Below are 25,949 nucleotides of genomic sequence, written 5' to 3' on the forward strand. Positions count from 1 at the left end.
TGGGTAGTGACTGGCTGTGACGACAGGATTGTTGACCCCTACTGCTCCTGTGATTCATTACTAGCCATCTGCATGAAGTATGAGGTTGGCTAAGCACAGGAGCTGCTCCTGTTCAAACTCCAGTCTTTGCAAGCGTTAAGGCCTGTACACATGTACCGATTGTCGGCCGTAAATATTCGGCCAACGTCGGATCGGCCGATTGTTGGCTTGTTAGTATGATGCTTCCGACAACCGACTGCGACTTTTCAGCCAAACAAAATCTAGTGTGCAGGCTATAAAATTTTTGTAGGCCAACAAAGAACGGCCGATTGTTCGTCAGTCAGTACAGATTTCGGCCGACAAAAAGCAGATGAGCAAGACTGGGCATGCTCAGAGAAGAAAAAACACACGAAAAGTTAACCACCACATGACATCACTTCTGCAGTCGGTTGTTGTTGGCCGACAAAATTCGTGTGCAGTCTTTAGCACTTTTCAACCTACACGACAGCCCTGGACAAAAGACGGCCGAACGGTCGGCCGACAATCGGTGCGTGTGTACGGGGCTTTAGTGCTATAGTTGTTGTTGGTGCATATTGCTCAGTATTGCCTAGCTTTTCCACATCTTAGCCACACAAATTGGTAGTGCAGAAAGACTGAATGTAATAAAAACTCATGGTGATGGGACTGCATGTTCATGATATTCACTATATATTCAAAGATTGGAATTGGCCTTCATTTCAGACTAAAGACTCACTCGTAATGACCACTCACTGCTGGCCACAAATGCAGTTTAGATGCCCCGCTATCCTCCTTTGCGAAAGGAAGTGCCTTTTGTCAATCATTGCTTGCCAAAGTACAAACCATGTGAATGTGGAGTTAAGCAATCAAACCTCGCGCAGACCAGCACTAATGGAACTGTAAAAATTGGATCGAACAGTTGCTACACAATGCAACAAGTGTTAAGTTCAGTTTGCATGAAATCGGTTAGGCATGAAATGGTTGAAACCTTCTAAACTCTAAAGAATGATTCTGAATGCTTTCCAGAAAAGAGGACCTACAATAACTTTGCTGCCTTTGCATTTTTTTTAAGCTTGGGTTTTACTACATACTAATGCCTCGTACACACGCATCGATTATTGGCCAGGAATTTTCGGCCAACGACCGATCTGCCGATTTTTTGCTTGTTGGTATGATGCTTCCGACAACCGACTCCGACTTTTCGGCCGAAAAAAATCTGGTGTGCAGGCTATAAAATTTTTGTTGGCTGTCAACACAACGGCCGATTTTCCGTCAGTCAGTACAGATTTCGGCAGACAAAAATCTGATGAGCAAGACTGGGCATGCTCAGAGAAGAAAAAACACACGGAAAGTAAACCAGCACATGACATCACTTCTGAAGTAGATTTTTGTTGGCCGAGAAAATTCGTGTGCAGTCTAGGCACATTCCAACCAACAAAACACCACTCTGGACAAAAGTTGGACGATCGGTCGGCCGATAATCGTTGCGTGTGTACGAGGCATTCGTGTTGTCATGATATGCCTTTAAACTCCGGAATTTGTTGCAAATTATCTAAAGATGACATTGGATCAGTTATTACAGAGACTAGTTATTTGTATATTTGCTTTCGATGACTGATGCTGGTTGGATGTTCTTTGTATTCTGCAGTTCATAAGTGATTGTTTACCCCAACAATGAAATTTGTATTTAGGTTCGAGCATGGGTCAGCAGCCCCTGGCATGCGACCACACTTGGGATGGCATATGGGAACAATCCTTTGAAACCCACCTCCCACATATAAGTTGGCCAGCGGCTGTGTACAGGGAAAGCACTGCGGCTGGTTAGCGTCCACCTCATTTTAGTTATTCTCCTTTTTTTTTTTTTTCATTTTTTTTTTTTTTTTCCTCCTCTGTGGTGCAGCTTTCTTTGTGCCTGTGCCCCTCATGGCCAGGCTTTCTCTGAGCACTCCTCTCCCTCAGCAGCTCCACGCCTCATTCAGGCTGGTGGGGAAACAAATATAGCCATGAAAAGTGAAGGCTGTGTAAGAAGTATGTAACAGGCTTTTATATATAACTGCCTTTTGTAACGACCACTTTTACATGTATGTCCTCTTATCGTGAATTTTACTTCTTTGGATGTTGGATGATTTTTACAGTATAAAGTACACTGCTCAAAAAATTAAAGTAACACTTTGAAAACAAATCCGCTCTCAATGGGGAAAAATCTCACGCTGGATATCCTATACTGATAACACCCCCCCAAAATCAAAGTGAAAAATGATGCAGCAGGCTAGTCCATTTTGCTAAAATTTTATTGTAGCAACTACCAATAGTACTCAGTAGTTTGTATTGCCCCCATTTGCTTGTATGTATGCCTGACCACGTCGGGGCATGCTCCTTATGAGACTATAGATGGTGTCCTGTGGTATTTCCTCTCAGATCTGGACCAGGGCATCGCTGAGCTCCTGAACAGACTTGAGGTGCAACCCGGCTGCATCAGAAGGACGGAAACCTAATGTCCAAGAGGTGTTCTATTGAATTTAGGTCAGACCAGCGTGGGGGCCATTCAATGTCAATTCCTTCACCCTCCAGGAACTGGCTGCATGCTTTTGCTAAATGAGGCTAAGCATTGTTGTGCACCAGGAGGAACCCAGGACCCACTGCACCAGCATAGGGTCTGACAATGGGTCCAAGGATTTAATATTGATTCCAAATGGCAGTCAGGGTGCTTTTGTCTAGCCTGTGGACAATTGAGCACAGGGCCCACTAGAGGACGTCGGGCCCTCAGGCCCCCGTCATGAAGTCTGTTTCTGATTGTTTGGTCCGACATTCACACCAGTGGCCTGCTAGTGGTCATTTTGTAGGGCTTTGGCAGCGCTCATCCTGTTCCTCCTTGCACAAAGCAGCAGTTACAGATCAAACAGAAGCAGTTTTCTTGGCTGTAAAGGATAGGAGGGTTTAATTCTGCATTTTATTTAAGGCTGTCGGCAGATCGGCCTCTACAAACTAAGCAATGCCTAAAAATGGAGAGCAACTGAGCAGGTGCTGAGCAGGGTGAGACCAGGTATTGGGAAGAAAGAGTGACTTTATTACATAAAAATCATCCAACATACAAAGAACTAAATTCACTATATCATCAGGACATGGAAAAAATACACTTAATTAAAAAAAAAAAAAAATGTAAAGTTTTTTTGTTTTTTTTTTTTTTTTTTTTTTTTAATATTGTGGTGATGTTCTATCGAGTAAATAGATTCCAATCGTATTACTGTAAAAATTGTGCACACTTGTGGAATGGGGACAAACTACGGTACTTTAAAATCTCCATAGGCAACGCTTTAACATTTTTTAATGGTTACCAGTTTAGAGTTACAGAGAGGGCCTTTTGCTAGAATTATTGGTTTCACTCTGCGATCAAGACGATATCTCACACGTGTGATTTGAATACAGTTTACAATTGTCCGTGCAACTTACCGTATGTGTTTTCTTTGATGTGCAAGCACACACAAAAAAAGAAAAAAAATCTGATCACTTTTAATGCTGTCAAAAGGAATGTAAACATCCATTGTGACCAGTACTCTTTATGGAGGGATCTGGGGACCCCAAAACCCCTCCACTGCATTTCAAAGAATTCAAAATGCCAAAATCTGTGTTTTTGAATACCGAGTAGGCCGGAAGTGATGTAGTTTCCAAGATACTACATTGTTACCGGCTTTGTTCGGGACTCCGACCAGTCGGCAGTTGTGCCAGCTGGTCACTTGGGTCTCCAGTGGGACAGGAGACCCAGGCGGAGTGGTGGGAGGGGATGGATGTCCCGCCCTGCTCCTTGTGAGAACGACTGAGCGGCTACTTAGCCGCATCTGTTATCACCTGAAAGCCAACTGTCCCCTCTAAAAGGTACCAACCACGTCCATGCTGCCCCATCAGTGAAGCCTCATCAGGGCACATCAGTGAAGGAGAAAAATGACTTATTTGCAAAATTTTATAATTAAAGGTAGGTTTGTTTTTTAAAAAAAAAAAAAAAAAAAAAGGAATTTCAGTCTTCCTCCTTTCTTTTTTTTTTTCCCCCATTTGTTTAGCAAAAAATTCCTCCAAAAAAAGGTCTATTTGTGTGGGAAGAAAAACTTAATTTGGGTACATTTTTGCATGAATGTGTAATTGTCATTCAAGGTGCGACAGCGTTGAAAGCTGAAAATTGGCCTGGCATGAAGGGGGGGGGGGGGGCGGGTATTGACGTGTTTTAAAGGGTCACACACTATTGGAAACCAGTATTTAAAGGGGCGCTCACCACCAACCACTACAGTAAGTAGGCACTAATCCCTGACCATTTTAAATCTGCGTGCGGTTCTTTACATTACACAGTCCTGACTGCTGTATTTGTATATGCTAAGTCATAAACTATATAAATTTGGGGGTTGTTTAAAGAGGGAGTAAAGTAAAAAAAAAAACCGAGAAAAAAAAAGCCTTGTAAATAGAAAGGCATAATGAGCTAGTATGCATCGCATACTAGCTCATTATGTAGTTCTCTACCTTAAAACGAAGCCCCCGCCGTGCCGCCACCTCAGCGACAGGACGGCGACATGTCCTGCCGTCCCGCTTCCGGGTTCGCGCCCTCCGGCCATCTGATTGGCCGGAGGCGCGATTACATCACTCCCGCGCATGCGCGCGGGAGCCGCCGTTCACGGTGTAACGTGAGAATTACCTACCCCGTGAGAAAAACCTACCCTCGTCACTTCCGGGCATGAACAGCTGAGCAGCGCAGCACTGCGCATGCTCAGAGCCCCGGAGACCTAATGAAAAAGATAAGGAGCTGACTACAGGGCATGCGCAGTAGTAGGAAAGTATTAGGGTGTCCGTGAAAAAAACCTACCCACGCGGCGGTGACATGAAAACAGCTGTACAACAATATGAATCATCTCCGCTCCTTCCCCTGACACTTCACTGATGTCGGCTACTAAATATAAAAGCGGCGGGCGGCTCCGTTATGTATCTTCTCATACACCCGCCGGCGCTTTTATATTTACTAGCCGACATCAGTGAAGTGTCAGGGGAAGGAGCGGAGATGATTCATATTGTAGGGCAGCTGTTTTAATGTAACGGCCGCGTTATACACACTGAGGGTGCACCGGAAGTGACGAAGGTAGGTTTTTCTCACGGGTAGGTAAATTTCACGGAACAACGGCACTGAGCTCTGAAAGAACAACGGCACGGGTGGCCGTTCCCTCAGAGCGCCTGCGCCGATGACGTCACCGGCAGTTTGCGCTGTAAATATCTCCTAAACGGTGCAAGTTTGGGAGATATTTATAGCACCTATAGGTAAGCCTTAATATAGGCTTACCTATAGGTAAAAGTTATACAAGAGGGTTTACAACCTCTTTAAGGGCTTCAGGAAATGCGATAGGTAGTTGTAACATCAGTGCATATTGTGTTGTGTGTTTTTTTTTTTTTGTTTAATCAAATTGTTGGAAGCAGTCCCATAAAAAGAGAGCTCTATTTTGTTTGTCTCAAAGCAAAGAAATATATATTTATTTGGGTAAGTGTGTGTTGTATAGCAGGGTAATTGACAGTCAAACTATCACAGCACTGAAAACTAAAACATGGCTTGTTAATGAGAGACTATATGGTATACAGATATTACTCAAATGGTTAAAAAAAGGAAAGTACAAAACATGTTATAACATAGTAGGACTCCACTTAGTGGCTTGAGGCCCGGTCCACACTAGCGCAACTTGTCAGGCGACTTGTCAGCCTGACAAGTCGCGCTCCCTCGCAGTCCATTGACTGCTACAGGACCCGTTCTAATAGTAGCGACACAAGTCGCTCGGACTTAGAAAAAGGGTTCTGTACTACTTCGGGGCGACTTGCATAGACTTCCATTATGTGAAGTCTATGCAAGTCGCTCCGAAGTTGTGGTGCATGGGAATGCACAAGTCGCCCCCGATGTAGTACAGAGCCATGCCGCCCCAGTGAGAACCGACTCTAAAGAGGAATTAAAGCTTCCTCTGTAACTTGTACCTATAGGTAAGGCTTACCTATATTTGCTTTGCATACACCCAGTGACATCACTGGTGCATGTGCTCTGAAGAAACGGCCGCCCGTGCTGTTCCTTTAGAGCCCTGTGCCGTGAACGGGAGTGACATCACCGCGGCTCTGGCCAATCAGATGGCCGGAGGACGCAAACCCGGGAAGGAAGACGTGAACGTGTCAGCGGTGAGCGGGCGCCATTTGTGGGGGCTTCGTTCTAAGGTATTTCATAATGAGCGATACATACTAGCTCATTATGCCTTTTTGTCTTGTTTTTTTTTATTTTTTGGAGGTTTACAACCTCTCTAAAATAGGTAATCTTAATATGCAGTATTTCATATTTACCTAGTTACAGGTATTGCCATGATGTGTTGAGTGTAGTATTCCACTACCTGCATCAGAAAGTGGCTACCAATGCCCAACTAATAAAGGCTAGTATTAGAATGTTGGTATGCAATACTGCACGTTATCTCATTTTATAGTATTTATTAAGTTAACTGATACTGTCCTTTTTTAAACATCAAGTATTTTCCCATGAAACACTAATTTATCAGATCTTATTTGTTTATGTACATTAAATGGTAGGATATTGCAAATGGATCCAAATGATGAGCGTTCTCGTTTTTCTTTTTTTTTTTTTTAAGTCATGTTATGCTGGAGATAGGCCTAGCGTTCCATCATTTCCTGCTTGCAAAGTCACATGCCAAATTAATGCCGTTCCCCCTCCCTCAATTGAATTACGGCAGTCAATGTGACCAGTGCCTTGTGATACTCAGGGGTTCTTTGCTTCTGGGACAAAAATATTACTTATCCTAGTTAGTTTGAAGATTGTGAGTTTGGCCTGACTTGCAGAGCTGCTAATACTGTATGTATTAGTCATGCTTTATCACTCAGGATTATTAACTGCTTTGGGCAACTTTTATACCCAACCCCCGCCCCCCCCCCCTTCTTTTTTTTTTCTTTCACAACTCTTATGATCGCTGTTAAAGTGCGTGAACATGCCTGGCCCCCTGCCTGATACCCACCCAAACACCTTCGCAGCTCAAAAAAATTGCGGCCCTGTTTTATATGCTCTTCCTAGAATAATGCTGAAAACCAAAATGGACGCTAGGAGCTTTGGAATTATTTTTGAAAAGCCAACCAGCTGTCATTAGAAGAGAGCTTCCATCTTATCCACAGGAATGTGACTGCTACTGTTAATGTTAATAGGTATTACTGCAAATGTATATGCTACATTACTACTACTACTACTACACTGTTGCTCTCACTTGTACTTGATTTAAAGCTTAAAGAATGTGTAATCTCAAATTTCATATTCCTGATACGTGTCTGTTATACGTGATACTATGTACTTGTGGTAAAAAGTATCCTGTTCTCTTTGTATTCTTTCCTTTGTGTGAAATACCTGGTGGTCCTGCTAATCCCCCAGCTTTCCTATTTCAAACTGACCACACTAGGCATGAGAGAACACCCATTCAACTTGATCAGTTTTCTGGCTGTGCTGGGAGAACAGTCTGCCTGTCTTTCAATGGCTAAGATTTGCCATCGCCCCTCCCGCACAGCCATTTACAGGGAAGATGCTTCTCCACCTATGGCTCTCTAAGCGTCCCATACAGTTGAGGACCGAGGTCATGTGGAAAAAAAAAAAATGAAAATGATAGATATACACACATGCACACAAATGATTTGCCCTTCATTTCTATTTTAACCCACCCGCCCACTAAAGCTGCACGATTAATCTTTAAAAAAATCACAATCTCGATTGAACCCCCCCCCCAATTATCTTAATCTGGCATTTCCACAATTCAGTGCAGAGCCATTCTCTGCTCGCTGCTGACAGCTGTCAAAAAAAAAGGCAGCCAGTTTATCACCACATTGCTCAGCACTGAGATAAATAGAAACATTGTATCCTTTGATTCTTTTAGATCAAAGAGATGAACTTCAGTCATGTAAATGAGGTCAGTTTATTATTATTATTATTATTATTATTAAGGATTTCTATAGTGCCAGCAATTTACGCAGTGCTTTACAATAATAGAGGGAGACAGTACATATACAATAAAATACAAAAGGATTTAGAGGACCCTGCTCTGAAGAGCTTACAATCTAATGGGGTGGGGCAGGTGTAACAAGAGGTAAGAGTAGGGAATGAGCTGATGGCAGATTAGTTGGCGGTGTGATAGGCTTCCCTGAAGAGATGAGTTTTCAGGGATCGCCTGAAAGCAGCTAGAGTAGGAGATAGCCATACAGGTTGAGGTAGAGCGTTCCAGAGGATGGGAGAGGCCCTGGAGAAAACCTGGAGATGAGCATGAGAGGAGGAGACAAGGGAGCTTGAGAGTAGGAGGTCTTGAGAGGAGCGGAGAGGACCATTTGGGTGATATTTGGAGACAAGGTTGGTGATGTAGCTCGGGGAAGAGTTGTGAATGGCTTTGTATGTTGTGGTTAGTATTTTGAATTTAATTCGCTGGTCAATCGGGAGCCAGTGTAGGGATTGGCAGAGAGGGTAGGCAGACGCTGAGCGGTTGGTAAGGTGGATAAGCCTGGTAACAGCGTTCATGATAGACTGAAGACGAGATAGCCTATGAAGTGGTAGGCCTATGAGAAGGGAGTTGCTATAGTCGAGGCAAGAAATAACTAGGGAGTGAATGAGTAGCTTGGTGGTTTCAGTTGTTAAAAAGGGGCAAATTTTAGAGATGTTGCGGAGGTGAAGTCTACAAGCTTTTGACAAAGTTTAACCACTTCAAGCGGAGTTCCAGCCTCGGGTCAAATTTAGCTAAAAATACCCCCGGGACAGTCATGGCTAGTACATTCCACAATGGATAGCCTCTGAACTGTCCCGGGTTGCACTTACCTGTAAGAAGAAATACCTACCTTGAAAAGTTCTTCTCCAGCGCTGCCATCTCAGGTGTGGGCAGCTGAAGCCAGCGCATCTTCTTCTGCATCCTTTTAGGTGATGTCTGAGTCCCACAATGCACTGCACCGGCCCCGCTCATCACTTCCGGGGCAAGCGCGGCATCCCTGCACAGCTTCTGGGCATGCCCAGAAGCTGTTAAGTAGGGAATGCCGCGCCTGCACTGGAAGTGACGAGCGGGGCCGGTGCAGGCGCATTGACTACTGGGAGCGATGACATTCAGCTCCCAGGAGTCATTGCAAACCGGAAGTGACGGCGCGGGCTGTGGCCGCAGAGGGAGGAAGTGGCAGGAAGGTGAGTATATTTTCTTCAATATCAAGGTAAGTGACCAAAAAAAAAAATTGGGGGCATCCATTTCTTTTTCAGGTGGCCCTCAGCAAGCGGATGGCCCAAAATTCTTTTTCGATTTTGAGGCTCCGCTTTAAAGGCTAAGCCTTTTTCTGACATTTGTTGCTTATAAGTTTAAATCTGTATCTTTTTGCTAGAAATTTACTTAGACCCCCTAAACATTTATATATCATTTTTTTTTTTTTTTTTTAACAGAGTCTCTGTGACCGTTCTCCCCGCTGAGCTCAGTGAGAGCTGGGGGGGGGGGGGGGGGGGGGAAGCAGGGGAATCTGCAGCCTCTGTGACAGCTCTGTGTGTAAGGGATGATTTTGCTCAAAGAGCACCACTGTCCCATGAACCTCTGTACCAGTGCTAAAAAGATCTGCATTATTGTTCCATGGTGACAGAGAGACAGAGCTGTCAGGTCCCCGCTGTTCTCTATGGGGGAATCGGATGAGAACAGACCGCCTGTCCGTTCTCATCCTATCCCATCCCATCCCATTCGCTGGACGGATGGAAAATAGGGTTTCCATCCGTCCCGATTTGACAGATCGGATCGGATGATGTCCGATGCCTCATAGAGATGCATGGGGCATCCGTTCAGATCCGCCTGAACAGGCTGATCTGAACGGGGTCCGTCTGTGTGAAAGGGGCCTTAGACTAAACATCCAAGATTTCGTGAATTTAATGGGTAAGCAAGGAAGGATGAATATGAAAAACTTACTTAGCCTAGAAAAACAACATTTGGCTTTCATTAAATCATTAAACAAACAAAGTGTAGAATCTCAAAAAAATACACTTGTCAGCTATGCTGTATCAAAGCTGATGGCAGAAAATATGAAGCCTTTCACAGATTTTTTTTTTTTTTTGCTTGATGACCATTGTGGACGTTCTGTGTCATGGGCAAAATAATGTACTCTCTCTCCAAGGATAGTTACACGACGAATAGAAGAAATGTCAGCAGATGTAAAAAAATTTTAAAGGTCTACTGCAAAAATTTCCAGTTCTTCTCTATAGCATTTGATGAGAGTACAGACATCAAAGATACTGCTCAGCTTGCAGTATTTTGTACTGGTTTAAATTCTCATTTTGATATTCTTAGAGTTTGTGCACCTGGTCCCTTTTCAAGGGCACTACCACCGGGGCAGACATCCTTGAGGCATTGCTGAAGTATATCAGACAAGGCGCTGCATCTATCAAACTTGGTATGCATTACAACCGATGGAGCACCGGCAATGGTTGGAGAAAAGAAGGGTTTCATGGCTCTTCTTCAAAGTCACATGGAAGCCTTAGGCCCCTTTCACATAGGGAGTCCGTCAAGCGGACTCCATTTTTCTCAGCGGGGGGATCGATCTGCCGATGCCCCACTTAGCAGACGGATGGCAGCTGTGTCTCCGCTCTGTGTGCGGAGACAGCTGTCAGGTCCCGCTCTTCTCTTTGGGGGAATCGGATGGGAACGGACCGTCTGTCCGTTTTCACCCAATCTGATCTGATCTGATCTGCTGGACGGATGGAAAATAGGGTTTCCATTCGTCCAGATTTGACAGATCGGATGTTAGCGGACATGTCTCCTGTCTCCTCTGACATCCGATGCCCCATAGAGATACATGAGGTATCCATTCAGATCCGCCAAAAAAAACGGAAAGGCAGTCTGCCTGTGTGAAAGGGGCCTTTAGGCATTTAAAAATAAAATACAAAAAATGCACTGCATAATACACCAGGAAGCATTGTGTGCTAAGTCTTCTAATTTGAAGGACGTGATGGATATAGTGGTGAAAGCAGTAAATCTGATCTTGTCTCTGGGGTTAAATCCTAGTCAATTTCAGCAACCTTTGTTGGAAGCTGAGACTGAATATGGGGACCTGCTGTATGCCTGTGATGTTCGCTGGCTTAGTTGAGGTGTTATGCTAGGAAGAGTATGCTCTGCGGAACAAAAGGCACAATTCCTTGAAAGTAAAAATGTGGCTGATATGTGGAGGTGCGCTAATAAAAAAAAGGTGATCAAATACATAAACTATATAGTGACACAAAAATGAATCATAGATTGCTACAAAGCAAAATAAAAATTATATGCACATATGAGAAAATTGTTGCAATGCCAATGTATTTTCAATTAAACCAGAATGATAAAAGAAATAAAGTGCTGAGTGATGTGAAAAAAGTCCAAAGTGAAAATTCTCTTGGAATGAGAAATCTTCAGTTAAGTCCATAGGATTTCAGACTGCAATCAGGGTAAAGGTAATTCACTTATTTATCCCCTTGAGTGCTGCATGCAGATCCCCTGTGTGCACACAATAACGTGGCTGCTTACCAGATAGCGTATCAATGGGCTCATAGAAACATCGCTTCGATAACCAAACTGGGATGTTCAATACAGCAAGTATCACTCCAAACGAAGGACAAAAATGCCACTCTGGCAGTAGCTTCCAGCATCAGCCACAGACTCTCCGCAATAACACCAGGAAAACCAGCTGGCATGCAAATAAGAAACAGATCAGCCGAAGTGCATTACCTTTTAAACATTTATTTAAAACTAACCCCACTCCAATCCCAGTGGACGCCAGTTTTTGGGGAAACGTGTCACACTTCGGGTGGAGGCGTCCACTGGGATTGGAGGACTGACTGCCCATTTAAATGATGTCCTGCATCTGGCCTCAACCACCCTGTCGCCTAATGTTGAGAAACTTTCTAGTAACAGCAGCAAGTTTCACACTACTCCCCTTGTCTAAAATCTAAAAAGCAAAGTTTCCTGTATTTTTCATTTATTACTCCTATTACTGTTCTGTTATTAATGTTTAACCACTTAAGGACGGATCGCCCGCTGCAGATTTACTGCGGCAGACTGGCCATCCTGCGCTAACCGACGTAGCTCTACTTTGATCGCGCGCCTGCAGCTAGGGGGCCCGCCCCGCCCATCATCAGCGATTGCTGCCGGGCACCCACGATCATTCCCTGCTAAGAGAGGACGGTCAGCTGTTGTAAACACAGCTGACCGTTCTTCTCTCTGGAAGGATCAGAGCGCTTGTGATCCTTCTATATAGAAAGTATGAAAAAGTGCGCTGATAAATTAAATTAAGCTGCAACCAAAGATCCAATGTGCTGGAATGTAAATGTGATTGTGAAAAAGTCTGGTGCGCTACAGTGAATAATCGAAACATATGCATATTGAACATATCCTTATATTGCATATAAACTCCAACAAAGGGTGTATACATAGTGAATAAAGTGATGTCCCAATTGGGAATGGTGCCAAAAGTCCAAATACAGTGATGAAATAAATCCCAACACTCAATATCCGGATGTGCTGGGTGTGATGAACGTGAAAAGTAATACAGTAAACTGGTGCTGAAGTAAACAAATTATATTCCAACAGAGAATGTGACAGTTTCCCACCAAAAAAATGTGGTGAATGAACCACCTTTCTCCTGCGCTCAGAGTAACAAGGCTTCCCCAACTGCTTTTCCGATTGGACTCTATAGATGGCGTCTCGGATGGCTTCCATCGGGGCAGTCCAACAGTACTACAAACAAAAAGACAAGAAAAAGGGCGCACCAACCTAGCGCATTATCCTCAATATAGGCTTTATTAATTGAAACAAAAAATGGCTACTCTCAAACGTAAGTGAAAATCAATCACATCAAACTCATGCACTTGAGTATCAGAAGTAGTCCATACAGATGTTTATAGTCTCATTAGGATGACGGCTGACGCGTTTTGAGGCATAAGCCTCTTCCTCAGAGCCACTGTGCCATGATCTACTCACAGGTTTAAATACTACTGGACTACTTCTGATACTCAAGTGCATGAGTTTGATGTGATTGATTTTCACCTACATTTGTGAGTAGCCATTTTTTGTTTCAATTAATAAAGCCTATATTGAGGATAATGCGCTAGGTCGGTGCGCCCTTTTTCTTGTCTTTTTGTTGACCGTTTCCCAAAACCTCACAGGTTTGCTTCTTACCAGAAAAGCAGTGTAAAGGGCATATATAAGCAGAGATCAATCCAGGGAGAACCTCCTGTGACAACACCAGGTATTAGTGAATCAATATCCCACACCTACTATACAAAAGGGCCTCTTACCAGATCCCAGATGTTATGAGGCTTTGGGATGTAGATTTCTTTCTCTCCTGCACGTTGGGTTATATAGGAAGAGGGTCTCCTGGCACATGTGTTCGGTTCAGTATCCAATAATATTCATATATGAAACGAGAACAGAGGGAGGCCAATAGTGCATTATCCCCAAGTATGTTTATTAAAATATGGTAAAGCAATTACATTTAGGACGATTCAAAACTGCCTATTGTAATTGATGTCCGCGGTTGCCTGCAGTGCAAACCGCGATGAAGTGACAGCGCGTTTCCTCCCGATAGGGCTTCCACGGAGATGGGAGCCCCTATAATGAGGCCTCCCCCAAACATAAGGTCTTCCCGATAATAAGGCCCCCCGAAGCTACCGTAACTCTAGACTCTGGACTGTAGCGGCGGGCGCCACCGACGCTGAGCAGGTCAATGTTGGCCACAGCGCAGCTGGAGCAGACAGGCAGTGCAAGGTCTCTTTTAATCAGAGGGCCCGCGCTGCCGCCAGGACAAGCTGCTGCCTGCTGCTGCTCGCTCTGCCCTGACAGTGTCTGGCTGACTCACAAATAGACAGTGAGTCGGGCACATTCTGTGGACACACTGGTGTGACTGAGGTAGGGGGGAAATGTCTGACAAAGGGGTGGGGGGGGGGATGTCTGGTGAAGGTGTCCGCTGGCACAGGGGTAGGGGGAGTGGGATCACTTAAAGTGACACAGGAGGATCGGAGGGGGCAATCAAAATGACACAGAAGGATCAGAAGGGGGGGGGGTATCAAAATGGCACAGGAGGATCAGAAGGGGGGGGAATCAATATGACAGGAGGATCAGAAGGGGTTACTAAAATTAAAATGGTAATTCCCCCCCCCCCTCCGATTCTCCTGTGCCATTTTTATTCCCCCCTCTGATTCCCCCCCCCAGTGTCATTTTAAGTGACCCCCCCCCCACCCTGATACCCCACTTCCACCATACCGTATACAGGTAATACATTTCCTTTTTCAGATTGCAAATTCCAAATTGCAGGGTGCCACGCACAGAAAACAGCCAGTGTGTCCACCAGCGCCTGTCGCTGCAGGGGGAGGTGGTAATGTCATCCTCATCCTGTGGCGCCTGAGTAAGACTCCGAGACATCAGAATAGGCAGGGGTAGGGGGAGAAACATTTTTAGCGCACCTACCACCACCCCCCGGGCCCAAATGCGTCCCGAACTGCCGAAAAGGCATAGACGGACAGTGAAGATCTGGAAGGCCCTGCGGCCTCCGTGAGGGTGTCAGGTGGGAAAAAAGGCCCGCAGGGTCCATACTGACCTGAGGAACCCGCCAGCAACTTTAAAAAAATTACATATTTTTTTAAACGGCCCCACAGCGCTACAGCACCCCCCGGAGGTCAGGCATGCGCTAACGGACCCCCACAGAGAGGGAGAGACCACCCTCAAGACTCACTGTCCTTCAGGCACTCCCTCCGGCCTTCACTGCAAAAAATCTCTAGCAAAGTGGCCGAAAATGTGTGTACCAAGATGGCCGCCTCCATAGAAGCTATAACAAAATGACGGCCCGCCCAAAAATCGCTGTATTCGGGGCCCTTTGAGGGACCCCCCAAACGCCCATCCGCACCATCCACTTCAGAAGAACCCCAGCAAGGCCCCCCCCCGCACGGTCATTGAGCACCGCGGACAGCGCACACTTACCCGGCCCCCCATGTGGCTTGCACACTAGGCCCCAGGCTCAGGTAGGCCCAAACAGTCCCCTACGTGGGGGGGGGGGGTGGACAGGAGGGGGGTCACAATAGGACAGAGGGAAACCCAGGAGTGCGAGGGTCCACCATCCCCAGGAGAGGGCCCGCGTCCACCCCAAAATCCGCCAGGGAAGGGGGGGAACATTTACTCACCATACCGGGAACACAGGCGGGTGCCCTCTCGACAGGACCCCACGCCACTGGAGTAGGGGGGCTGTCGGCCAAATAAGAACGCTGCAAAATCAGCCTAGACCCTGTCATGTGCGTCCTGGTGAGACGTATAACTCGCGGGGCCAGTCCCCCGTCCAGTGGGACTATGTCGTGGCCGACCCAGTGCGGAGCTAAGGCCTGCACGCGTTCGCTGGGCAGACTGGGGTGACCACTGGATATGGGGGTCCAGTCTGCTTGAAGATCTCACAGGAAAAAAAGTTCCGGAGAAAAAAAGGCTAGCTAAAAAAATTCTAAATGAAAAAAAAATACTTTTATATGCCAGGAGCAGAGATCCCAGCAAGGAACTAGGTCCTTACTCCTGACTAGGCAGATTAAAACTGACATCCTATGCAGGAAGAGAGAGGGTGTACCCTCCGGGACTGCCCATAGGCGTAGCGAGAACTTTTTCCTGCCTAGTGTCCTATTCCTGTAGGGGGCAGTATAACCCTACTGATATGAATCAGAGAGAACTGCGTCCATTAATGAACTTGATAGAAAAGGATTTTACGGTAAGTCAAAAATCCTTTTTTTTTTTTTTTTTTGTTCCAACAATATATGTGTACCGTATTCTTCTTCATGGGGGGGAAAAAAAAAAAAAGGCATCCCCTGAAAATAAGACCTAACGCATCTTTGGGAGAAAAAATTAATATAACACTGTCTTATTTTCGGCCAAACTGGCCCATTAAGAAGTGGTACTCTTCTATCCTGGGTCTGGTCCATCATCTTGATTCTATTGCTAGCTTTAAAGTGGAGTTCCACCCATTTTCGTAACTTTAGATCTATGTAATCCCCTTTTTAAAACGACTTTTACCAATGGAAACTTTTTTTTTTTTTTGCTAGTAAATACCTTAATTTCTGCTTTATTCCTCCTCTCCTCACTTCCGGGTCAAATCGGCTGTAACGTCATTCGGCGATTCTCAGTGTGTGCTGGGATGTATTCTATTACAGAAATCTCGCAGTATTACCCAGGACTCAGGAGCTGAGCTGTACTGTGTGTATTCAGGCCGTGACCTGCCCCGCCTCCTCTCAGTGAGTTGTACTGTATGCATTGTATTCAGGCCGTGACCTGCCCCGCCTCCTCTCAGTGAGTTGTACTGTATGCATTGTATTCAGGACGTGCTCTGCCCCGCCTCCGCCCTGTCTCCTCTCAGTGAGCTCAGTGAGGATATAATGCTTTCAGTCCTCGCTCACTGAGAGGAGGCGGGGCGGAGGCGGGGCAGAGAATGGCCTGAATACAATGCATGCAGTACAACTCACTGAGAGGAGGCGGGGCAGGTCACGGCCTGGATACACACAGTACAGCTCAGCTCCTGAGTCCTGGGTAATACTGCAAGATTTCTGGAATAGAATACGTCCCAGCACACACTGAGAATCGCCGAATAGCGTCATCGCCGATCGGACCCGGAAGTGAGGAGAGGAGGAATAAAGCAGAAATTAAGGTATTTACTAGCAAAAAAAAAAAGTTTCCATTGGTAAAAGTTGTTTAAAAGGGGATTACATACATCGATGTTATCCAACCTATTAAAAATGGTGGGAACTCCGCTTTAAAGGCATGGTGTTGAAAGCTCCAGTTCTGAGGGACAGGGGCCTATTGGATTCCGTAATCCTTATACTACTGAAAGCTAGAATCCACTTCCAACAAATTTTATCATAACACCTGGCTGCCCTATTTTTCATGGTACAAGATTAAGAATTTCTATCTCAAATTGCTCTGTAAGGTGTATCCTGTCTTTTCTCCAGTCTGGTTTGGATCAGCCTTTGGAAAAGAATGGCTATAGTTGAAGTTTAACCCCTGATGGTATTTAGGGCCAGAGACCACATGCCTCTTACTCTTTGGTGAAAGCTTTTGTGCAGGGAATGCTCACTTTGTTTCTCTTGTGTGCTCACCAGCAGTGTAGTGTCAACTTAGCTTTGTCAGTTCTTGTGAAACCACCCTTCATCAAGGATACCATCCTGCCCTAACTCACTAACAAGGAAACCTTCCTAGTTGCTATCACCTCTGTGAGCCATGTCTTGGAGTTAGCAGCCTTATCCTATAAGGCAGGGCTCGACAAACCCCGGGCGCCAGGTCGCATTGGCGACTAGAATTAGCGACCTGGGGTGCACTGCAAGAGGTGTCCTGTCCCTTTTGCGCCCCCCCCCCAACCACTCAGAGTGCATGGACTACTGCACCGTCTGAAAATTGAGGCCGCGGCTTTTCGGCCTTCTTCAGTGAGAGAACGGGGAACTGGCGCCGTCTTGTGGTGGCTGGGAGTTTGACAAGCAGTAACTAATGGCTGTTTCCCCTGCCTGTCCTCAATGCCTGTCCATCTCTTTCCCAAGAGGAGATGAGAGGGAAGTTTTTGCAGGCTTCATCTCCCTGTCCACTTACCTTTGCTTAAAAGGTAAGTGGACAGGGAGTGTGGTTATTATTATTAATTATTATTATTTTATTTTTTTAGATTATTATAAAAAAAAATTATATATAATTTTTATTTATTTTTTTCCCTCATCGCCATGCCACAGCCGAAGGCCCCTTTCACACTGGCTGTCTGATCAGGTCCGCCTGTCAGTTTTTCAGGCAGACCTGATTGGACCCTTCAGTCTCCTCTATGGAGCAGTGATCTGCGGCCATCTGATCCTGTCTGCCAAAAACAGACGGATGGTGGTTCTATTTTCTATCCATCCCATGGATCGGATTAGATGGCATCGGATGGAAACAGACAGACAGTTCTAGTCTTCTTTATGTGTAAATTTAGTATGTTATTTTTTTTTTGGAAATAAAGCTTGGTTGTTTAAAAGAAAAAAAAAAAAAAAACTGGCTCCTAACTTTTTTAGCTGGCTCCTAGATTTCAGGAAAATTTGTCAAGCCCTGCTATAAGGAACCCCTCCTAGGGTTACAGGAGCCTATGGCGATTATGGCCTTTTTTTTAATTTTCTGTTTTTCCCAAGACAAGGTGGCTTCTTCTTTTCACCCTAACCAGGACATCACTCCTAGTGTTCTGATCTGAAACAATCCAAGGAGGGTTCTGTCCACACTGTCTGGATGTGATCCACGCTGTGCTATGGCCTCCTTTTTTAGTTGTTTTGATTCTCTTTGGCATTTTGGAGGGTCACTGTAGGAAACCTTTTGCCTCCAATTTTCACTATTGCTAGGTGAATTACATAAGTTATTTTTCCAGCCTGTGTTCTTAAGATTAAGGTTCCTTCATGTTCTTTTTTTTTTTTCCCATTTTTCACTGGCAGCACACACATTACACACTCCCAACTGCTGCATATAAACTGCACAGGCCGACTGTCTTTCAGAGAAAAGTGATCAGATAGCCTCCCGATTTTAGCTTTCATGGATCGGCATGCAGGGTATTGCCGGGTAAAAGGGAGGGAGACTAATGAGCCTCAATTAGTTCTTCAGGTCGTTATGTGATGGCAAATCCTTTAAGAGAGAAAAATTAAAACCCAAGCACCAAAATTCCCTTCCTTCCCCTTTTTGTATTTTGATTTTGAATTAGATGGGCAGCAAGAGATCAGCCTCTGTTGGACTGCCAGAACCCACCACCACCGTCTTCTCCACTATGCTATCAATGTGTGGGAACACCTAATTTTATTTTTGTAGAGAGGAGGAAGCTGTTAGTTTAAGAAATCTTTTGTATTCTCGTGCCTGGTATGTATTGTCTTCTAGTGAACTTCTTTATGGCCTGGTGCTCAGAGGTGCATTATATTTGCATTTGTTGACCTGGGGGTAGTTACCTTTTTATTTACACTACACAGTACACTTTCAGAGGATATTCTTTTGGTTTAGAATCTGTCTCTTGAAATATAAAAAATGGTGAGTTTTAAAGCCCAATTGAACTGTTTAAGATCCTTATCTAAATATGTTGTAGGTGCATTGAAACAAAGCATGTTCATGGTCTAATTGTATTTCTTTCCAAAGCCACTATAACCTCCCTAGAAAAGTTTGTCTCCTGCCAGTATGCTGTAGAGAGGGCCTCTTTGCTTCCTGTGTAGAATCAGTGATCCCTCTGCTGAGGCATGCCAAAGACATGGCACTGCAGTCAACAGAAAGTATGCGCTTCGAGTTTTATAGGTCTGGCACTGGGGGTGGGTGTTGGAAATCTGCAAAGTAACCTCTGCTTCCAAACACAGGTTCCTTTCTCATCAGCATGCTGACAGGGGACAGGCTTTTGTACTCCGACTATAGCTATTTTATATTTAATAAAAAAAAAAAAATTGAGACTTGCACAATGTAAAAGAAAATAAAGTGCAGCGCTATAAAATTACAAATAGTGCATAAAATCATTCACATTAAAATGTATAAAACGCACAATAAAAAGCATGTGGATCATAAATCATAAAGTCCTTAAAAGCTGATTTCCAAAGTGAAAAGCAGGAATAATTAAAAGACACTGCAAACGTGACTCCTCCACCGTTTGCAGTGTCGTTTTAATTATTCCTGCTTGGAAATCAGCTTTTAAGGACTTTATGATTTATGATCCACATGCTTTTTATTGTGCATTTTATACATTTTAATGTGAATGATTTTATGCACTATTTGTAATTTTATAGCGCTGCACTTTATTTTCTTTTACTGCATATTATAGGTTTTGGTAGGTTTGACCTATCCTGGTGTACAGCTGCTTACCCATCCATTTTGATTTAAGCGCTGAATTTTTATTTTTATTGTTTAGACTTGCACAATGGTTGTTTTTTGATGTGCCTAGCATATATTTAGCGGATTTAAAAACTGACTTGAATTGTGTCAATTTCTTATGAAGCTAGACATATTTATTAAAGTGGTTGTAAACCCTCTCCTATAACGAGTGAAGTGAACAGGCTCAGGTGATAGACAGAGATGAAACAAATCCTCCTACATAGGTTTTATTTATCTGCAGTCTTCTCCTCTCTACAACCTTTAACCTCCCTGGCGGTCTGATTATGTCAGGATTTCTGTGCTAAAAGCGGTACATTGTTTTGCATGGAAATCTGTTTTACATTTTAAAACTCGCCCTTCCCCCCTGCCGTCCTTCCCCCACCCTCCCACTGTGTGCTCGGCCGATGCCGGCACCTGTCTTCCGCTTCCCTTCCCTGCGAGGAGGAAAGCACAGGCAGGGCACTGGAAAAGTCACCAGGTGCAATCCTGTGGTGAAATGGCACGATACAGTGTAATCCGTTAGGATCTCAGCTTTGTATCATGTCATTGAGTGTTTTTACACTTTTGAATTTGCCACCGGTTCCACCCCCCTGTGTCGCAACGCTCACAGGCAGGGAACCGGAAGGCAAATGCCGGCAATCGGCTGTGCACAGAGCGGGGAGAGACTGTAAGGAGGACGGGGAGGACAGCGGGGGAGCGCAGGGAATGTGAGTAACATTCTGGGGTGATCCCGAGTGTGGCTCAGGGTTACCGCTTTTGTACTGAAAGTTAACCCCGAGCCACACTCGGGAATACCACATGGTAGGTTAAGAAGTGCAGTTCGTGTTAAAAAAATCTTTATCAGCAGCACCAAGCAGAAGCTGGAGAGACTGCAGTTACACTGTGTGAGAGCTGATTGGAGGAAAGGACCACACCCCCCTCCACACAGCAGAGGGACAGTGTTTTGAATAGACCAGCTCCATTCTGAGCTCTCCATCCCCTCCCAACACAAATGTATCTCCTGTGTCGGGAAAACTTCTCAGAAGTGACTGATAACAGAGGAATGAAGCAGAAGAGAGAGAGCGAGAACACGTAGAGCTTCGGAGAGAGATAAGTAAACACTACAGATATACTGTATGTGCTTAGTTCAAAATCCATGACTGGGGTTTACAACCACTTTAAAGGCTATGTAGAGAATACTTTACATAACTGCTACTTTATTTCTGCATTTTATTTTGTGTGTTGCAGGTTTTCTCCATAGTGGTCTTTGGTTGCATAGTTAATGAGGGATATATTAATCTTTCAACTGAGGAGGAGGAGCATTGCATTTTCAACCGAAACCGAAGTGCCTGCACTTATGGAGTGACCGTAGGGGTGCTGGCGTTCCTTACCTGCATTCTGTATCTGGCAGTTGATGTTCACTTTCCACAAATAAGTAGTGTCAAAGACCGAAAGAAAACCGTGATAGCTGATATTGCTGTGTCAGGTGAGCAGAAAATCTCTTGGCTAAAAATTGTTTTTATTTTTTTATTTTTTATAAAGTAAATCGAACACACCCTGTTTCTACTTTGATAGCCCAAGTAGAAGAATTCACTCCCAATAAAGCCATGAGTACTTGGTGGTGCCGCTCCCAGGATACCAGTGTAAGAAATACTCATTCACTGAGCAATGAACATTATAGCTTGAAACTGCTGCTCACATTAACTGATCCTAGTATGGATGTATACATGTGAAAGCCTCTGCCAATGTTGCTCCACTGGTCATGCCCCCTGACCTGTTTTGCCCCACCATAGGCTTAATCATAAGGGTATGGAGTAAGGCTGGTTTCACACGGGCATTCGCCTTAATCCGCATCCACCTGCTCAGCAGGGGATCTCCTCTTTGAGCAGGCGGATGACAGGTCCATGTCTGCTCCACTGTGCCCCCATTGTTCTCTATTGGGCTGTCAGATGGAAAGGGACCACCTGTCTGTCTCCATCCGACTGTTATCTGATCTGCTGTTTTTGGCAGATCAGATGCTGGCAGGTGTCAGGGAACACGTCCGCTGATATCCGAAGCTCCATAGAGAGCTATGGATGGTCTAATCAAGTCTGCCTGAAAAACTGACAGGCGGACCTGACTGGACAGCCCGTGTGTGCACAGTAACAAAATTTACACATCAGCTGTGAAGAGTGAAGGCGTGACGCATGTGCATGTAATTGCAGTGAGAAATAAAGAAAAGTTGCCTTGCCTGGATGGGGAATAAAGCAGGCAAGATGTGTTCACACTAATGCAGTGCGGGAACCACAGCGATTCCTGTGTGGTTCCCGCTCCACATCAGTCACTGGCAGTTCACACTGTGCTCTGCGAACAGCTGCGGATGTCGATATAAACTTAATGACAGCCTCATATTTGGCAGAAAGCAGTGCGAACTGTGGAATCAGATTGCATGGGTCTGAACACCCATGCAATCCGATTTACAGTGCAGACAAAAAAAGGGTCCTGCAGGTTTTTGGTGCGGGTCCAAAGCAAAATAAGCCATGCATAATGTATGGCTCAAAGTTGCACCGTACTGAATTCATATGTGATTGGTACAAGAATCTGAAAAAAAAAAGATAATCCATTATGCCATTAAAAAAACTCAAAAAGCAGCTCTATTATCCTACTCACTGGATATCATTCAGAATACTTTGTAGAAAAGATTGATTTTTTGATATAGATTTCTTCCTACGTTTCCACTTTGTGTCCAGAATATTAGGTGAAGGAGGGGATTGTGCAATGATTAGCTCTCTGTGCGGTGTTAAAAATGTTGTTTAAATCTTGTGTTACAAATAAATAATGCATAATTCATTTTAAATTTGGGTGTCAGCTGCACTATTTTTTTTCTTTTAGTTTAGGATAGAGTAGGGAAGGGAATGGAACCTTTTGTCTGTTTTTTTTATTTTTTTTTTATTGCTGTCTCAATTGGGAAAATTCAGCCTTGTTTCCCTGGTGGCAGCTGTCACCCACCAGAATAGAAAGTGATTTTAAAATACAAAATTTTATAAAGTTGTCACCAGAGCAAGAGGTGAGCTGAAATCTCCCAACTGGAACACTTGTTCTAAAAAGGGGAATAACTCGCTCTTGGGAGATTCCCTCTCACTTTTGGAGCTGTGTCCTGGGGACAGAAAGTGAAATTTAAATATCCCCCTAAGGAGACACCGGCAGAAAAAAACTGACAGTGGTTTTCATTCATTCAAACCAGAAAAGTTGACTATAAAGTTGTGCTCAAGAGTTTACCCTGGCAGAATTTGATTTCTTGGCCATTTTTCTGAGAATATGAATGATGACACAAAAACTTTTCTTTCACTCATGGTTAGTGTTTGGCTGAGGCCATTTATTATCAACTGTGTTTACTTTTTATTTTTAAATCCGGACAACAGAAACTACCCAAATGACCCTGATCAAAAGTTTACATACCCTGGTGATTTTGGCCTGATAACATGCACACAAGTTGACACAAAGGGGTTTGAATGGCTATTAAAGGTAACCATCCTCCCCGTGATCGGTTTGCTTGTAATTAGTGTGTGTGTATAAAAGTTCAATGAGTTTCTGGACTCCTGACAGACCCTTGCATCTTTCATCCAGTGCTGCACTGACATTTCTGGATTCTGAGTCATGGGGAAAGCAAAAGAATTGTCAAAGGATCTGCGGGAAAAGGTAGTTGAACTGTATAAAATAGAAAAGGGATATAAAAAGATATCCAAAGAATTGAAAATGCCAATCAGCAGTGTTCAAACTCTAATCAAAAAGTAGAAAATGAGGGGTTCCGTTGAAATCAATCCACAGTCAGGTAGATGACCTAAAATTTCAGCTACAACTGCCAGGAAAATTGTTCAGGATGCAAAGAAAAACCCACACATGTCAAGTGAAATACAGGACTCTCTGAAAATATGTGGTGTGGCTGTTTTCAAGATGCACTTGAAAAAAGATTACCTGGATGGTTGAGTCGCCAGAAGAAAGCCATTACTTAGCAAATGCCACAAAGTATTCCACTTACAATATGCCAAACGGCACAGAGGCAAGCCTCAAACCTTCAGGCACAAAGTCATTTGGAGTGATGAGACCAAAATTTAGTTTTTTGGCCACAACCATAAACGCTACATTAGGAGAGGAGTCAACCAGGCCTATGATGGAAGGTACACCATTCCTACTGTGAAGCACTGAGGTGGATCGCTGATGTTTTGGGGACGTGGGAGCTACAAAGGCACAGGAAATTTGGTCAGAATTGATGGCAAGATGAATGCAGTATTTTATCAAAAAATACTGGAGGAAAATTTGCATTCATCAGCCCAAAAGCTGCGCATGGGATGTACTTGGACATTCCAGCATGACAATGATCCTAAACACAAGGCCAAGTCGACCTGTCATTGGCTACGGCAGAATAAAGTGACGGTTCTGGAGTGGCCATCCCAGTCTCCTGACCTCAATATCTTGGAGACATTCTAGGGAGATCTCAAACGTGCAGTTCATGCAAGACAGCACAAGAATTTACAGGAACTGGAGGCTTTTTGCCAGGAAGAATGGGCAGCTTTACCATCTGAGAAAATAAAGAGCCTCATCCATTAATGCCACGAAAAAGACTTCAAGCTGTCATTGATGTTAAAGGGGGTAATGTACGGTATTAAGAACTGGGGTATGTAAACTTTTGATCAGGGTCATTTTGGTAGTTTCTGTTGTCATTATGATTTAAAAAGAGTAAACACAATTGATTGATAATAAATGGCTTCACACAAACGCTAACCATGAGTGAAAGGAACATTTTTTGTGTTCTCATTCATATTCTGGCTAAGAAATCCTAAATTCTGCCAGGGTATGTAAACTTATAAGCACAACTGTACATACTTTAAGGCTGTTGAACACACATGAAGTACATGTTTCTATGTACAACTTTTGTTCCTATTAAAGCCTAATCGAGGATCATCAGCACAAAGAACAGTACATACATTCAGTGAGAAGTTTCCTTTGCTTCGGTGGTTGTTTGTCTTGTTAAAATCTGCACCCCCTCCAAATAACTTTGCAGAGTGAATCTCCCAGTGCTGTGGGGTAATGCAACTACTGGTTCTGCCATAGAGCTTTGTCGAATGCCAACTTTGCCCATACTTTCTACTCATAGAAGCTACACTAGAATGAAAAGCGCTCTATAAATTGAGACCGGGTGAATTAATGAAATGATGTAGTACAGGGAGTGGAAAGGGCAGGCTTAGTTGGCAAGTTTGATGTGTGCCTATGATTAACCCAGTGGCCTTATTAACTCCTGCAGCACTGGAAAAATACTGCTGTGCAGGTTAGATGTGCGCATCTTCACTGGCCTCACGATTCGATTAAGATTATCATATTGACGATTCGATTAGATTCCACAATGCATCACAAAAACTGCCCATGGTTCTTATATAAAAAAAAAAAAAAAAAAAAAAAAAAAGAATTTCAAGCAGTCAGAATAACTCCATATATTTTATTTATTTATTTCATCGGTTCTTAAACAAAAAAAAAAAAGAAAACACTCCCTGCATGTAGCAAAGCCTAACCACAGCAGACAACAACTTAAAGAGGAGCTCTAGGCTCCCCCTGAAATACTGGCGGAGATTAGTCAGAGATTGCAGACCTCATACAAGAGATGGTCAGAGACTACAGACATGGTACATGAAGACAGTCGGAGACTGCAGACATACTACAGGAGACCGCAGATTAGTATAATTTATTTATTTTTTTCTTTTTTGCCTTAATTTCAAAGCAAAAATACCCTTCAGTATAACTAAAACAAATCATTGGTGAGTCTTTTGGCAGCAACTTGGACTGATTGCAGGTAAACATTACTGAAAAAAAAAAGGCATTCTATTTGCAAGTATATAACTTGCAGATAAGTAGGTGTTTCCAGGTGGGAAAGTTTATTGAGAAATCTCAGGAAGACACTAAAAGAAAAGCCCAAATGTAATCGATACACTTCTATACACTCACCCCTCATACATTTAAGCATGACAGGCTGGTCTCTTACCTTCGGCGCACTCCTACCACCCCTCCTCCTGCCCTCGCAGCTCATTTCCTTAAGCAGACTCTGCAGCTCATCCCAGGGAT

The 25,949-nt window shown here is 44.1% G+C and overlaps 1 protein-coding gene across 2 annotated transcripts in view; it reads left to right on the forward strand.

Moving 5' to 3' along the window:
* Nucleotides 1–25,949, forward strand: part of SYNGR1 (synaptogyrin 1) — a 94,416-nt gene that overhangs the window by 36,877 nt on the left and 31,590 nt on the right. For both annotated transcript variants that reach the window (XM_082266599.1, XM_082266600.1), the window contains exon 2: nt 21,105–21,342. In XM_082266599.1, coding sequence (XP_082122725.1) covers nt 21,105–21,342 — 238 coding nt within the window. The remainder of the gene's footprint in view (nt 1–21,104; nt 21,343–25,949) is intronic.

The sequence above is a fragment of the Pelophylax lessonae genome (assembly GCF_965119305.1).
Source record: "Pelophylax lessonae genome assembly, chromosome: 8".
NCBI lineage: Eukaryota > Metazoa > Chordata > Amphibia > Anura > Ranidae > Pelophylax > Pelophylax lessonae.